Source organism: Quercus lobata, chromosome 9 (genome assembly GCF_001633185.2).
Source record: "Quercus lobata isolate SW786 chromosome 9, ValleyOak3.0 Primary Assembly, whole genome shotgun sequence".
Taxonomy (NCBI): Eukaryota; Viridiplantae; Streptophyta; class Magnoliopsida; order Fagales; family Fagaceae; genus Quercus; species Quercus lobata.
The window spans coordinates 2,960,586-2,973,163 of NC_044912.1; the positions used below are offsets into that span (position 1 = coordinate 2,960,586).

At 32.8% G+C, this 12,578-nt stretch overlaps 2 protein-coding genes across 4 annotated transcripts; one reads left to right on the forward strand and one right to left on the reverse strand.

The window, feature by feature from the left end:
* The first annotated feature begins 1,581 nt into the window (after positions 1-1,581).
* On the forward strand, positions 1,582-5,377 carry LOC115960955 (lysine histidine transporter-like 5). The gene is made up of 8 exons (XM_031079994.1): positions 1,582-1,659; positions 2,168-2,361; positions 2,549-2,932; positions 3,633-4,029; positions 4,548-4,653; positions 4,794-4,885; positions 4,997-5,065; positions 5,185-5,377. Exons 1-8 carry the CDS (start codon positions 1,636-1,638, stop codon positions 5,281-5,283), a joined length of 1,365 nt encoding a protein of 454 aa, XP_030935854.1. The 5' UTR covers positions 1,582-1,635; the 3' UTR covers positions 5,284-5,377.
* A 1,448-nt stretch (positions 5,378-6,825) lies between these two features.
* LOC115959060 (putative methyltransferase At1g22800, mitochondrial) lies at positions 6,826-12,325 on the reverse strand. 3 transcript variants are annotated; one of them, XM_031077357.1, is made up of 10 exons: positions 11,533-12,325; positions 11,200-11,278; positions 10,590-10,731; positions 10,421-10,490; positions 9,707-9,750; positions 9,501-9,579; positions 9,151-9,238; positions 8,415-8,479; positions 8,206-8,295; positions 6,826-7,150 (listed from the first exon to the last, which is right to left on the reverse strand). In XM_031077357.1, exons 1-10 carry the CDS (start codon positions 11,590-11,592, stop codon positions 7,037-7,039), a joined length of 831 nt encoding a protein of 276 aa, XP_030933217.1. In that variant the 5' UTR covers positions 11,593-12,325; the 3' UTR covers positions 6,826-7,036. The 3 variants fall into 3 exon arrangements, with proteins under 3 accessions (XP_030933217.1, XP_030933216.1, XP_030933218.1); XM_031077356.1 differs by having other exon boundaries at positions 9,691-9,755; positions 11,533-12,324; XM_031077358.1 differs by lacking the exon at positions 11,533-12,325 and adding an exon at positions 11,435-11,525 and having other exon boundaries at positions 9,691-9,755.
* Positions 12,326-12,578: the final 253 nt, after the last annotated feature.

Below are 12,578 nucleotides of genomic sequence, written 5' to 3' on the forward strand. Positions count from 1 at the left end.
AAAATAATTTCGTTTAAAAAAAAATAATGATGAGTTTGAGTTTGAGTTTAAGTTGAACTTGTTTGAGAGATAGAGTTTCACTTCTTATTATGTTTGGACTAAATAAAAATAATTTTATTTAAATATTATACTGACGTAGAAAATTGTAAGAGTTCCAGAGGTTTTGATTTTATATTTAATATAGAATAGATAAGGGAAATTAAATGATAATTTTCACCTATTTTTTTTATATTACCAAAAACACGAAAAATCAACAAAGAAAGTCAAGATGATATAATCCTGGTGAGAAAAGATGGTTATTTATTTATTAATGGGAAGTGAGGAAAGATGTTATTTAATTTTCTAGTTACAAATTAGATGTAAAGTGATCCTATATATATAAAAGGTAATAAAACTGTGGGTTCTAACTAACTCAATTGATAAAGTCTCTTACAGTTAAATAAAAGATCTGGGGTTCAATCCTTGTCTACACCAAAAACTGAGTGGTGTCTTGATATTATCGGAAGTAGACCTCATAGGTTGAAATTCTCTGTTAAAAAAAAATTAAAAAAATAAAAAAGGTCATAAACCCAATAAAAGATTTTGGATAGGAATAGGATACTGCTGGTGAATAATACCGGGTGGTTTAACCAAAAAAAAAGAAAATATATAACACTAATTAGTGTTATATTCCGAATAAAACTATATAAATAACCAATCCGTGTTTATATATACCTTAATATTCATCTTCCTCTTTTATATTTATTTAATGGAGTGAGACGTTTAAGATTCTTATAAAAGACCCTTTACATTCACGAGCTAGGATTGCTCGTGATTTCTTTCTCCTAGCTTTTGGCTGTGAGTATAGACTCTACGAAAGAAGAAGAAGCTTTTGGCTGTGAATATAGACTCTCTGAAAGAAGAAGAAGAGGCTGTGAATATCGTATAGACTCTCTGAAAGAACAGGAAGTAGAAGAGGTACATTCTACGAGTCAATTTTATTTATTTTTTATGCCGTAGTACATAATGATATTATACATATGGATCGATAAATCAATTTATCAAGAAAAGAAATTAGAAAGAAAAGAGAAATAATTTTTTTTAACCATTAGTTTAGTTATTGCTGAGTATCCACGACTAGTTCAAGTTCTTCATCAAGAGCCACCTGTTAATTTATAGAGTAAGCCCATGTCTTTAGGATATCTTGGATGTTGAGTTCTTCTACAAAGTCTCCTAATTTTTTCACAAGTTGAGTTGCTAAATCATTAGAAGCCAAAATAAAGTTATATTTGGGCTTATCACAACTCAAAATAAGAATATTATGGAAATATTGTGAGATTTTGTCGAGTTTTTAAACTTTCTGATATTGAAACCTACACATGACAAATATTTTTTTTCTCACCTTACTCTAAATCTTTGCTCCGACTGAGCTTTTTTCGGTACACTTTTGCAGGAAGGATAAGCTTATCTGATTTGTCTTTTTATTGTGGTTGAGATTCCATGACTGATTCAAGACCCACAACATTAGGATCTATTAATTAGATACCCCTAAGATCTAATTAACTCAAACTTTTCGTTTTTAAAACCACTGCAGATCATAGTTTCAGAAACACTCAACTTATTACTCTCTCACCAAAGAGTAAGTGCAAAAGGAGAATGTGCAACCACGAGACTTCAATGGTATGTCTTAATATCCATGCACTAAAAGCACATACACAAACTACGTACTATGAATATTTGGTTTTGTTGCTACAAAATTAGTTGTAACGTAAGGTTACAATTTTGCTCAATATCATTTTATTGAAGGTGAATTTTAATAAATCCACCATTGAATTACATCTTCTTCACATATCCTCCATGCTTGCAAAATTTTTAGAAAATTAAAAATTAATAGTTATATCATCAATAAATTGTTTAAATTGCAAATTTTTGTAGTTTAAAATTATACATAAAATATAAACTTATAGATCATATAGTAAATAATATCCGATTGACACAAAATTTGACATATGTGTTAAAAGTGTAAAAAACATGCAATTCAATGGTTAGATTTTCAAAATATGTAGTAATGTTTATTTTATTGAGAAAGATTGTAGTCTTGCGCTACAACCAATTTTATAACTAAACTTGTCCCTTACTTGAAGCATATATTGTTATGTTCATGTAATGCTATACAATCTAATTTCAGGAAAACAATGGGAATGCAAGTGATCAAATGGCTCAGTCTAGGGAAACTGAGCAGCAAGTGGTAGACCTTAATAGTTGGCTGCCTGTAACTGCATCTAGAAAAGCAAAGTGGTGGTACTCAGCTTTCCACAATGTTACGGCTATGGTGGGTGCTGGGGTTCTTGGCTTACCCTTTGCACTATCCCAACTTGGCTGGTACGTACTTACTAGCATTTACAAAACTAAATCTAATTGAATATTGTGTTATTTTTATATATGTGATTGATCTTGATTAGTCCGATCTCAAAATTTTAAGAGTTAAGACTTGGTTGTTATCGTCGTTATTGTTGTATTGTGTTACATTTACTTGAACTTATATGTTCTTTGGTTAATTAATTTGTAGGATCCCTGGAATTGTAGCGATTCTTGGTTCATGGTTGATCACTTTTTATACGTTGTGGCAACTTGTTGAACTGCATGAAGCAGTGCCTGGAAAGAGGTTTGATAGGTACCCTGAATTGGGAGAGCATGCTTTTGGTCCTAAATTAGGGTACTGGATTGTTATGCCTCAGCAAACGTGTGTTCAAGTGGCTTCAACCATAGTGTATTCGGTCACGGGTGGGAAGTCATTGAAGAAGTTCTTTGATCTGCTGATTCCAAGCGTGGCTGATGTTAGACTAACATATTTCATCCTCTTCTTTTCGTTCCTGCAAGTCTTCATCTCCCAAACCCCTAATTTTAATTCCTTGAAAGGAATTTCCCTACTTGCTGCAGTGATGTCATTCTGGTACTTTTTGTCCTCCTCTTTCATATAAGATAACTCATTTATTCGATATATGTATTAATCATCTCACAATGTGTAGATTTCATACAGTAGTGGAAGCCACACAATGTGAGAGAGATGATGTATATATTAGATATGTAAAATAGTAATTTTCTTTTTATATGTTAAATCAATATGTATGCTACATTTTTTTTTTTTTTTTGGTATATGATCTAGTGGATGATGAACCTCATTGGTGGGTTCCTCTTGGTAAAAACCTAACGTGAATGAAAAGCTTTTACACAAATCTACTCATATGCACAATACAAAGATGAATACTACTTGCCAATGGCCACACAAGTATAGGCATGTGAAAAGAATATGATCATGTGGAAAGAGTCTATTTTAAGATTAGGATTTCATTTTATATTTTATATTTTGTATCTAATAATATACATAGTTTTATATTATTTAAAATTTTGAATAATACGACATTAGATACACATCAAATTTATAATATTTAATATAAATTATAGAATAGATCTATTTGAAATAGCTTTTTGACAAGGCATGTGCACATGTACAATATAGTTTATAGCTTAATACTTAATTGAATGATTAATTTTCTTTTTGTATTTAACTTACTAAACAAAATGTAAATCAGATTGTGTTTACTTACACAAAACAAAAGTTTTAAAAGTGATCATTGTGTAAATTGTTGCAGTTATTCAATGGTGGCTTTTATAGCATCAACCATTAGGGGTAGTCATCACCATCCAGCAACATATGGAGTTCGATCTCACACAACTGCTGGCCAAATCTTTGATGTTCTAAATGGTATTGGAACCATAGCATTTGCATATGCTGGTCACAGTGTGGTTTTAGAGATTCAGGCTACAATCCCTTCAACTCAAAAGAACACATCCAAGAAGCCCATGTGGAAAGGTTGCGTGGTGGCTTATATCATTGTAGCCCTTTGTTATTTAGCAGTCTCTGTCTCTGGGTTCTGGGCTTTTGGCAACGTTGTTGAAGATGATATTCTCATTTCACTTGAACAACCCCGTTGGCTTATTGCCATTGCAAACTTTATGGTGTTTTTACATGTCATAGGAAGCTATCAGGTATGTCTTATAAATTGATGTGTTACTGATTAATAATTATAAAACATTTATATTTATTATGATGTTAAAGTAGTACTATAAAATTGGTATTGGTTTTAGTATTTTTCCAAAATAATAAAACTCAACAATTTTTTTTTTTTTTTTTACAATTGATATATATATATAACATGTTTATCTAAAAGTGAAATTGTTTCAATCAAAACATATCATCTTAACCAAAAACAAAAGGGTTATCATAAATTTTGTATCTACCCAAATACTATTACTTTTCCCATTATAGAAAGAAAAGGAAAGCTAAAAAAAGGTGGCTAAGAATGATTTAGGGGCCGTTTGGTAACGTTGTTCTTGTAACATTGTTTGTATTTTTTGGAAATATGTGTGGGTGAAAAAATGTGTGAAAATGCATGTAATGTTATTTAAAAACTGAAAACATAAGTTTAATCACATGTACCAAAACGGCCCTTTAAAATGATAAACAAAGATGTAGTAAATATTGTTGTTTCGCTTACCTTTTTCAGGTTTTTGCTATGCCTGTATTCGACATGCTTGAGTCATGTTTGGTGCAAAAGTTACATTTCACTCCTGGACGAGCCCTACGCCTCGCTGGTCGTAGCACATACGTAGGTAAGTATGGTTAATTAATGTTGTTCTTTATGATTTTGCATTTTGGTACCAAAAAAATAAATGAATAAAAACTTTGTAGAGATTTTCTTTCTTTATATATCACTATTGATGACTGATTCATATTGTGAATTTTATAACAGCCATAACAGGCTTCATTGCATTGTGTATTCCATTCTTTGGAGGATTGTTGGGGTTCTTTGGAGGACTAGTGTTTGCCTCAACCTCATACTTTGTAAGTTTATAATACACTATATATCCTTTTTCAACTTTGAAAAAAGGAAAAAAAAAAAAATTGAAACCAAAATTATATACTGATAGTAACTTTTGTAACTTCTCAATGCAGACCCCTTGTATCATTTGGCTTGTCTTAAAAAAACCAAATAGATGGAGCTTTCATTGGATTGCATCTTGGGTAAGCTTAATTCCATTTAAAACTTTAATCTATTCATACTTTATTATTCCATTATTCAAAACTAGTAATGGGTATTTCTTTGTTTGTAACTAATTTAACATATTTGTGTTTAATTTCAGATTTCGATCATCATCGGAGTTTTGATAGCAGTCCTTGCACCCATAGGAGGAATACGGCAAATTATCATCTCTGCCAAAACCTACAAGTTTTTTTCATAAATCATTAGATAAATGTAGAACTTAACTTTTGTGTCACTAGATTTAATTATTATCCTTTCATCCAAAACCTACAATATCATTTTATTATAATTGTTTTGACATGTAGAACTTATTAACTTCTTGTGTTTGTTAAGGTGGATTTCAGAATTTATCCACTCAAATTTTTGCTAAGGTGGATTTCAGAATGTATCCGCTCACATTTCAGAATTTTAATCAAGGATATTATGATAGTCTCTCTCTTGTAGTATTTTATTTCACTTGAAATTTCTGTGAAGATTTGCTCGAGTAATTGTTTTTTTCCCAACCTTTTATGTGTGATTTGTGTGTTCTTGTGCTTTATCTAAGAATGTTAGTCATGCACAAACCTATGGACATGAAGGAGGCATATGCCATGAACTGAGTAAGTTCCTTGAAACAGCAACAAGCTATATACTACCTTGTTGTGGTGCATGCATAGTCGTGTTGGTTGAATGGCAATGTAGTGGTTTTGTAAAGGTGATGGACTCTTTGTAATGGCTTGGTAGATTAGACGCCATGTGTATGCTGTGGTGTGGTCAACATGTGCAATAAGTAAGGCACAATAGTCTTACCGTGGGCTTGGCCAGTGGCTTATTGTTGGGTTTTAGCTTGTGTGGCTGGGTTGCATGTAGGTAGCGATGTGTTGTGTAAGCTGTGTGGGTTGTGTTGATTAGATTTGGACTTTGGAGATGGGATTGACATGAGCCAAGCCCTCCAAGGTTGAGTTTTTAGGCATTTACTCAGGTTGTCAAGTGTATTTGCAAGATTTGTGATGGGCTGGAACATGCGCACAAGTAGTGCTATGTTAAAACATGAAAAAGTGCCAAGACAAACAGGCACTTCCAAGATTGTGGTAATAAGTCTAGGTGTAGTTACTTAGCAAGCAACCACTGCACCAACTATTTCGTGTATGTTTACTTTAATCTATTAGATGTGTCAACGTGTAAAAGAGAAAAAACTTAAAAGAGTATACTATGTTGGGAACCATTGTAAAACTCCGTTTGTAACCGTTGGTGCTGATCTAAGGCAGGTTTTGCACGAGAACTGGGAGTGTCCTTTGTACTTTGTAGTAAAAGTAATAGAGATTGTGTGTTATTCATTAATCTAATTGTGCATGCTTTTGAATTGTATTGTTGATTCATACAAACGGTTGATTGTTATCTATGTCTGAGAAATCTGCACTGTGACACATACTGCAATTGCGAATACAGTGGCTTGATAGCCTTGATTATAAAACGAAAACAGCAAGTGTACTTGTCAAACATATTGGTGTTCCAAAATTTGAAAGTAAAAGTGATGCCAAAGGCATAATTTGTATGCAAGGAAAAGAAGAAAACAAGAAACAATTAGAGATGGCATTTCATGTTGTACTTCAGAAATATTTTGCTTAATAAAGGTTTACCCCCATTTTATGCTGAATATGAACCATGCTGTTGTCTATCTTTCATCACTTGGTAACCAACTCAGAAGTAAAGGTTTCAGGTTGCAAGCTCATCATCAAGGAATTGAACAGTGTGGCCTATCTTTAATCAATTAGGAACCAACTCATCAAGAATTTTATTAACAATGTTTTATTAGTTTAACAAGTGGAGAATTTAAAAAAGAAAAGAAAAAAAGCACTGAAAAATGAAAAAGAAAAGCTATTACAGTTTTTATTTTTTCAACTCTTTGTTCATCCAAGGTATACTGAGGGGAGAGAGAGAGGGAGAGAGAGAGAGAGAGAGAGAGAGAGTGTTCAGTTCCCATTTCCAAATTTCTTCTGGATATCCTTGAAAGATACAGTGGCAGACCCCCTCCTTTTGGCCTTCTGCTGAGAAGAATGTTCCCTCCACCCTGTCATGAAAATTACCTACAACCAAGAGCAGTGTCAAACGTAGTATACGGCCCGGGAAGAGGATTTTACTTTCAGTAGTACTCTACTTCCTAATACGGAAAGAAATAGGAATTGGAATGCTGGATACCAGTCCACACAGATTTGCATATTTACATTCTATGTTAAGAATAGTAAACTGTATTTTTTTTTTCCTTTTCCTTTCAAGTATTTGAGTGTCATTAGAGGTCTAAATTTCAATTAACTGCCCCACAAATAACCAAGAAAAATTTGTGCCATGATATATTCCAAGCAAACAATTGTGTACAACAATAATGAATGAATACAACTTCTATATTGAAAAATGAGCAAATTTTATAGTTTCCAGGTCACAGAGAGAGAGAGAGAGAGAGAGAGCAGGCTCCCTCTGCATCTAGTTTCCAAGTTTTCCAATAGATAATATGAAAGTCACCAAGCAAAAGAAGCTGTTTTGAAGGTTATGGAAGCTGGGTTTTGGCAGTGGTTACAGAGATCTATCATTGGCATAGTGTCACATAAAATAGCCAGTTAATCCTATTTACATAACATATAGCTGCCCTTAACAAAAATATATTGTGTATTAAAAAGACCAAATGGATTCAATGTGAAAAACTACCCACATTATCAATATGTGGACTGGAAATATTGAACTGTTACCTTTCTGTCAAAAATGAAGAGACTCTAAATTTTTCCCAAAAAAAAAAAAAAAAGAAATTGGAGTGCCTTGTATCAAAAGCTTCTAGCAACATGATATATTCCTTTTTGGCTATGCACATATAACATATCTTGTGACTGAGTATATAGAAGCATAATGATTTAAGAGTACCCAGGAACATTGTTGATGGCAAATATTGTACTAATCACAGACAACTCCAGAGTCTTCATCGGTGCATTCCCTAAATTTTTAAAGAAAGTGATATCTTGCTTATTTTATTTTATATATGATCTCACTAATATTGTTTAGCCCTATATGGAATTATTTGTAAATTCCCAAGTTTCATTAGACATTAGCAAGGAAAAAAGTCAATGGTGAATAAGTAATCTACTATGTTCACCTGGAAGGTTGCAGGGATGGTGCCATCTTCTGCAGCAAACATTGAGTCATAAATAGCTGCAGTTGCCAGTGCTGTTTCTCTGTTTAGCATCTGGTTTCATCAATGAAAACATCAAATTTCAATTGAGATTTCCAAACTAGCTCATGCTCTGTACTTGAGTCATTGGAAAGAAAGGATATTCAGCATTTAACAAATATAAAAACTCTCACATTATTCCTTTGCAGGAGAGCATTAGTTTCACCCATTGAACGCAAATGTTCTATCAGCTCCAGAGCTACACCAAACAGAGAGAAAAAAGAATATTAAAAAGGAAAAGAAAAGAAAAGGACCAGATAACTATCATTCTAAAGCGTTTATATTGAAAAATATATTTCAAAGACAAAGGTGGATCAAGTACCGGCTTTGTAATTAAATTTTAAATGTCAGCACTGATATGCAATTCAATGCCACTAATTCCACAACTCAAAAGAACATTGATGAAGAGGATACACTATCTCTTGTGTGCATGCATCATTTGATGCCAAACTGGGCTTTACACTGAAGAATGAGTTTTATGCCATTTTCTTTGGTAATATTTCATGAGAAAATTATGTTGACCCTCACCAACACTGTTGGACACTCTACCCCTCTTGTGAAAATAAATTGCAGGAGCTTGACTACATCTGTGTATCAACTTCCCAGCATTATTCTTTATTATTCATAGGAAAGAAAGTCTTGCCCCCACAACAATATTAAATAAAGAGAGCAAGTGAAACATCATAGTAACATGAAATCAAAAGCTTGAAGCCTTGAACTCATTTGATGCTTGTAGTTCATATACAATAAAGGGTATTTTGGTTAACACCAGTTCATTGGCCACTGAATTTGTAAACCAGCAATTAATTTTTGATCTAAAAGTTCCATTTTTGCTAAATAAACATCACAAGAGGATGAGAAAATTCTTACCACTTTGATATTTAACAATGTATTCATCAACATCAACACCTGGCAGGGCAAAGCCAGCCCTAGACAAAAGATTGCCTGCATCCCGCACCTAAACAAGGTAAGCAAAAAATCTGTTGAATGGTTTACAATGTGAAATAGGGCATATAAGTTTGTGTTCATTTCTCAAGAATTTTCAAATTAAAATTATTGAAAAAAAAATTAATTGTGAGTGGTCATGGAAGCTAAGACAATTAGATAGCATCATTAATCATGAAGAAATATAACTGCATTGATTCACTTGAAAAATAAATAAAAATATACTTTTTTCAATAAAGAAACTGAGACAAATTCTTCAAAAAAAAAAAATTTACTTGTGCCAGAGGTGATATTCGTGGACTGATGCCTCCTTCACGCTCCATTTGTGCAACAGTGCATGCTATTCTCAGCTCCCTAGTCACAAGTATGAGCAATTAGAAAAATCAACCAGGCATTTCAAGCATTGATGTATAATTTTAACTTCAGATAAGTAAATAAAGAAATAAATGAAAAGGAATAGGCAACTTTAAGGTTTCTCCACCAAGAATAGCTCCTAAAAATATGCCATCTGGCTTCAATGCTAATCTACACTGGCAAAGATAAACATTTGTTAGAAATGAATCCAGCAAGGATCCCTTTATATATATGAAAAGATTAGAATTTGGGAGGAAAAGATGGAAGGACAACTTTGACTCACACAACGTTTCAAGCCTTTAAGTCAGCTTTAACAAATTTCTGGCTTCCATTATATTCATTGGTACAAGGAGAGATACAATATATATATATATATATATATATATATTTTTAAGTTGCAAAAAAAAAAAAGGTTTTAATTTTCTTTAAAACCACGTAGGTTATTAATAGAAATCTGTGTGCACACATGCACATGAACTACTCTTTGTTCAATGCATGTACACACTTTTGATACCTTTGGCATTCAAATTGCAAAATAAAGAAATACCTGATATTCAAAGTTTTTTAATCAATGAAATAAAATAAATCAAGATGAAGACCAACTGATAGCTTTAGAGGCATTTCCAGTGCTTATTATTTTTACAACATGTAATCTTTCATATATGTACTTGATCTTTGTGCTTCTGACAACATAAAGAAATAAAACATACAGTACAATGATTAGGCATTTGTTCCAATACAACTTTCCCATTATATTAAAGAACTTATTGAGTTTTGCAATCAAAATTCTAATGAATTTGTTGCATAATGGACCACTGAAGTTTACACTAAGATCGCATACCTGTATCATGGAACCTGGAAGATCATTTGTCCAGTGTAGCCCCAAGCAGCTTAATACCACATCTACAGAACTTCAAACCACAAATACATTCTATATAAGTAAATTAAAAATCCCTCGTTTAGTGTATTGCACATGAATCCATAAAGGGGAAAGAAGAATACATGCACACCTTTCTTTAAGAGGCAAAAACTCCTCATCGCCAACTATGTAGGACGTTTCAATGTTTTCATTGTGCACATCTTTTTCAGTATCCTTACACAGTTTTATCATGTCATATGATGCATCCATCATAATGAGCTTTTCAATGCCGCCTGACATCAGGGAAAGTCTTTATGATATTACAATCTATTAGTGGGAGCATCTTGGAAATAAAAATAACGTACAAGAAGAAGGAAAAAAAAAAAAAAAGACAGGTAAAACAAAAAACAACATTGCTGTGATGATCACTAAAAAGACAACAGACCACCTTGCCCTAATTGCACAGGTAGCATCTTCCTCAGCATTAAAATGTTGTCCAACAAAAATAAAAATAAAAAACCACTGGACTAATTCCTATGCAATTAAAAGGATAGCCATAATGCAAATTCTAATTCCCATAATTCCATCAGGGCATCAACTCCAAAGTATCACATCCATTATATCCTAGTCCTTCCTAATTCACCTCCCAAATAATTCTTTAATCTTTTAAAGTGATTGCAGACAACTAATTACATAGCAACACAGAAAGTAAAAGGTAGATAAATGGTTGGAGGAAAAAAAACGAAACTTTAAATTCTTACCACGACCACCTAACAGACGCCTGACAGCTTCCAATGAACCACCCAAACATAATGCTGTTGGAAATGATTTTTTACAATCCTGCAAAAGGCAAACACATAGCCAACATAAACCTAATGAGGAAACAATTCTGAAGTTATAACAGGCATAAAATATTTAAGACTTGCATTTGAATTCCAAGTAGTAGAAACTCAAACTTTGGAAGTGAAATCAGCATTGCATATTACAAATATTTACCCAAACTTGAGAGCTTCGCCCAACAGAAGAACATGTAACCCTTCAGCGTTACTGGAGAGAATGGAAAAAGATTAAATTATAAAGATGCTTATTACTACCTCCAAGCGATCCAACAGATTCTCAGCAACAGCATCAACAAAAGAATCATTTGGACGCATCAACCAAGCAGCTCGATCACGCTGCCACCAAGAAACAACCCATGACCAGATACAGCAACAACAATAACAATGGCAACCAAGCCTTAGTCCCAAAAATTTACAGGGCTACTAAAGAATTCAATTATTTCCCTTCTTAGGTGATTAACTTTTGTGGACTTCATGTTATAGCTCAAAAACCATCACAAGATTTTCTATTGCAGGCTTTAAAAACTAGATTATCCATTGAAAAGATGGAATCCAAATACTGAACCAGACAGAGCCCGAGTAGGATCAATCAAAGGCAAGACAGCAAGAGCGTAGAATTTCAACATGATTAGATCTCCTTCCTTAGTCTTTTCATCCAAATTTCACTATCTAATTTCTGCAAGTGGCAGAAAGAAGCATCAAATTTTGATAAACCTTAAATGGTGTAGCCTAACCACCTCATTTCTAAAAGATTTGACGAAAAGAGTAGCAATAACTTTAAAATGTATTTCTTTCACATCTTAATGTAATAAAATAAGTTCAACTAAAAGATTTATTCAAATTTATGAACAAAAAATGGTGAACTCAATTTCTTCATACACATCCCTAACACTTTCTCAAAAATATTTAACTAACACAACATTTTTACCCCAAAAAAAAAAATTTCCTTTCCTTTCCTTTCCTTTTAGTTCCCACATTTTCCTTGCAACCAATCAGAACTCACATCTTAATGCAACCCAAAAAAAAAAGTTCAACTAAAAGATACACTCAAATTTATTTAAAAAAAAAAAAAAATGAAATACAATAAATATTACACTTCCTCAAAATTTTTTAACACAACACAGCAAGTTTTCCAAAAAAAAAATCCAACTTCAGAATCCCTATCCTTTCTCTCATTTTCCTCACAACCAAACAGAACTCAGTGGCAGACTTCTAAACAATAATTTCCTCAGCCTAACACAACTCACATTAAGCATTATCTTTCTAGCTTATTCTTAACTACAAAAGAAAATCAAAACAAA